This window comes from Crocuta crocuta, unplaced genomic scaffold (genome assembly GCF_008692635.1).
Source record: "Crocuta crocuta isolate KB4526 unplaced genomic scaffold, BGI_CrCroc_1.0 scaffold45, whole genome shotgun sequence".
Classification (NCBI taxonomy): domain Eukaryota; kingdom Metazoa; phylum Chordata; class Mammalia; order Carnivora; family Hyaenidae; genus Crocuta; species Crocuta crocuta.
In genome coordinates, this window is record NW_027530544.1 from 1,212,297 (window position 1) to 1,216,449 (window position 4,153).

The following is a 4,153-nucleotide window of genomic DNA, read 5'->3' on the forward strand; positions in this document are numbered from 1 at the left end:
GGGGGGGAGGGGGGGAAGGGGCAGAGAAAGGAAGAGAGAGAGAATCCTAGGCAGGCTTCACACTGTCGGTGTGGAGCCCTACTAAGGGCTTGAACTCACAAACCATGAAATCATGACCTGAGCCAAAGTCAAGAATCAGATGCTTAACTGACTGAGCCACCCAGGTGCTCCTCAACAACCTTTTGAGATCATTATTATTATTTCTCATTTTACAGTTGAGGAGACAGAGGTGCAGAGCTGCCAATAAATTCTTGGATTTGAACACAGGCAGCCCTGTTCTCTTATCTCCTTTACCATATATATCCTTAGTACTTTCATGGCCCCACATAGCCGGGAGAATAAGTGTAAGGGATGCAGGAAATGAATGCTCTTCAATGTCTGAGGGAGGAGTCATCTTCAAAAGGACAAGGAAATTTCCCAATTCTAAGCCCTCACTATTCCATGGTCATGGCAGTAGAATGGTTAAATAAGAGCACGGGTCATGAAGTCAGAATTCTAGCTCCAAAATTTAACTACTTATCTGAGGTTGTCTGAGCTACTATCCTCTGCGCTTTACTTTTCTCATCTGTGAAATGGAGAAAGTAATACCTGCCTGATACAATTTCTAAGGGGATTAAATGAGATAATGTTTGCAAAGCTCTTAATTTAGTATCTGAGACATGATAAGGATTCAAGAAAGAGAGCTATTCTTATATCGAGCTATTCTTATCATTATTCTTCTAAAGGTAAAACTAAATGGACTTGCTTTTGTTCATTAATCAAAACTCTTGAACATCTACTATGTGCCAGGCTCTCATCTAGGTGCTGTGGGTACAGAGATGAATAATTCTTGGTTCCTGCTCTTGAGGACCCTATATGGAGTTGGAGATCCATATGTAAATGAAAAATCCAGATGCAAGAGGAGAAGCTGCCTCCTTCAGCCACAGCAGGCTGTGGGGAATGGGAGGAAAGGGGACCCAAACAAGGTGGCTTGGTTTTGCCTTGATTGCTTCCTTCTGTGAAGTTTATACCCCAGTGATCCAAGTCTTCCAGGTCCCTGATACACTGTTGTTTCCTGCCACTGCTCTTCTCTCTGCCTGAAATGTTTCCTCCTCTTATCTGTCTGCCGATCTCTGCTTCATCCTTCAGAACTCAGATCAGCACCCACTTTCTCTGTGCATCCTTATGGGATTCCTTGTATTTGTCTTCCTGCCTCATCTGATCCTACAATAGGCCATTTGTTTGCTTTCAAGACTCCCTCCCTCCTGGGTGGTGAACTTTCAGGGGCGTGTCACAGTCATCTCTCTATTCCCAGATCCTAGCAGAGTGCCTATCACATCATGGACCCACTATCAATATCTATGAGTTTCAAAGAGATAATCAGGCTAAGTCCTGATGAAGGAATAGGACCAAGATTTTCTAAAAATAGGAGCAGGGCATTTCAGGCAGTGGAAATTATATACTGAGGCAAAAGAGAATGGGGCTTTCAAAATAATGACATTTTGGCAATATGGAAAACAAAATGAATGGCAGAGAATAACCAGAGGTGATGTTTGGAAATTAGTTTAGAGTCAAATAGCCAAACAAGGGCATTTGAGGCCTAGCTGAGGAGTGTGAACTGATGCCTGAAGATAATGGGGAGCTGTTGTAGGACTTGAAAAACAAGTGACATGAGGAGAGATTTGTATTTGTAGAGAGAACTCTCCAGGAGGATGACAAGTGGGGTGGGGGAGGGCTGTGACCGGAAGCAGGGACACAGCTCAGTGGCAGTAATCCAGGTAAAACATTTGTATGTGTATCGCTGTTCAGAGACCAGGAGTTTTAAGCATGTAACTTCTCATATAAAAATAATATCTTGCCTCTAAAAATTGAGTGTGCAGCTATCTCCTTTATCTCAACTAATACTCAGTTTCTTCTGTATAATATAAAGATATAATCATAATTTTCTGATTGATTGATTGATTGATTGATTGATTTTGATTTGTAGATGCTGTGAAATTTGTTGATCGTTGTGCCAGGCACCATTCAGTGAGACAACTTCAGCTTTCTCCAAGACTTCTGGAAATGACAAAAACAATCAGGGTTGAAAACCTGCCACCTGGGGTTGATGACTGTAATTTGAAATGTTTATTTGAAAATCCTCAAAATGGAGGAGGAAAAGTTGCCAGTATTCAACGTTTGCCTGAAGAGAGTTCAGCTCTGATTGAGTTTTTTGATGAAAAAGGTAATATCTATGAGCCTGACTTTGTAAACCTACCTGACATAATCTAAACCATTTTAGCAGATCTTAATAGTTATCAGTTGAGTTCTGATGCATTTTATTTTTTATTCATAAATTTCATTGGACATCCAGTTAGTAATCCCAGTCATCTGGGATATGATAGTGGTTTAAACATTAGAAAAGCAATGCTGAGGATATAAGGAGATTTTCTCATGAGTCTCTACCTATAATGGAAAATATGTATTTCTTAGAATCTTTGAAATGCTGTATTAAAAAAGAGATGATCTGTGTTTTAGCTGTATACTTGGTAGAAATTTTCAAGTTAATTTCCACAAGATTAGGTAAAGAAATACTCAGAAACACATACAGTAACTATAAAGTATCACTACTTTCCCTTTCACCTGTCAGCACCATCATTCAGAAATTAATAGGGGTGGTTAATGGCATCCATCGGATGCCTGCTGGATAGTTCTTTGCAGCAACCCTGTGAAAACCATGTCCGGAGGAACCTCAGGGAAACACTTCTGAGGGTTTTGTGAATATTAGATGGCCAGTTCTCTGAGGCATGTACAAAGTCAGCTTGGAGATTCCACTTGATGTTCAGAGGTGAAGGCTGAGGAGTAGGAATTAGGATGTCAGATGTTTTAGGGAAAGAAGTAACAGTGGGTTTGGGATTTACAGGGGTAGCATGAGACAGGATCACGTGGTATTCCACTCACTGAAGATAAACTGTTCATGGGAATAGGGGCAGGAAACTCCCTTGGGCTTTGATGAGTTGGGGAAACTGGGGTGAAGGTATGGTTTGGATTAAGATGGAATGAAAGTCCTAGTGTTTCTTGGACAAGGTGACAAAAAAGAAGAGCTTCTGACACAATTTCTTTAAATCTCCCTGAGCCTGAGTTGGGCCCAGGGAGAGAGCTACAGCAAGCTGTCTACTCCAGAAATTAACTTCCCAGTTTATGGTGGGGCCTCTAACCTCTTGAAGGTCTGGGCAGTTGACTCTGTCCTCAGAATGTCTACCTTACATGTGTATGGCTAATAAGAGGAACTGCTTAATTACGGTTACTCTATGCAGAGCTGCATCTGTGAATAGCAGGGTACTCACAGAGGTTCCCCTTCACCCTGGCCTCCTGGTGCTATCTGACTCTGTTGAACATGCTTTCTCCTCTAAACCCACAAACTCTCTGTTCTCCATGTCTGAGATACACTGATCTCCCCTTTCTTTCTCTGGCTGCTCCTTCTTGTGATGATGACTTACATTTGCATAGCTCTCCAAGGTGCTATAAGATGCGTTCGCAGACATTGCTTTGTGGGCATTGCTATTACTGTAATCCCTATTTTACAAATGAGAAACTGTGGCAGAGAAAGGCCAAATCACTTGACTAAGGTTATACCGCTATTAAGTGTTAGGGCCAGGATTTGAACATGGCTAGAGTGGCCCCTAATCTATATTCTTAAATTCTCCATCCTTTCCTAATCTCCTGCTCATCCATACCATTAATTTTTCTTATGGACCATCTCACCACTTACAACAGGTTATTAGTAATGAGGCAAACTGTAACTAAAACTGGATTAAAAGCATAATTGATTTAGCAATCTACATTTTATGCAGCTTATTTGAGAGGAATAAGTAAGGCACTCTGAAATTATTTTATTCAATTTTACGTAGTCTGATTCACAGAATCTCAAGGAAAGGAACTCTTTTTTTTTAAAAAAACTTTTTTTTAAAAAATATTTTTTATTTATTTCTAGGAGAGAGAGAGAGAGAGAGAGAGACAGCGTGAGCAGGGGAGGGTCAGAGAGAGAGGGAGTCACAGACTGAAACAGGCTCCAGGCTCTGAGCTGGCAGTCAGCACAGAGCCCGATGCGGGGCTCGAACCCACGAACCGCAAGATCATGACCTAGGCGAAAGTCGGACGCTTAACCGACTAAGCCACCCAGGCGCCCCTCTTT

General features: G+C 41.5%; 1 protein-coding gene across 2 annotated transcripts in view; it reads left to right on the forward strand.

The window, feature by feature from the left end:
• PARP14 (poly(ADP-ribose) polymerase family member 14) overlaps positions 1-4,153 on the forward strand; it is a 44,959-nt gene that overhangs the window by 11,397 nt on the left and 29,409 nt on the right. For both annotated transcript variants that reach the window (XM_077767610.1, XM_077767611.1), the window contains exon 5: positions 1,967-2,203. In XM_077767610.1, coding sequence (XP_077623736.1) covers positions 1,967-2,203 — 237 coding nt within the window. The remainder of the gene's footprint in view (positions 1-1,966; positions 2,204-4,153) is intronic.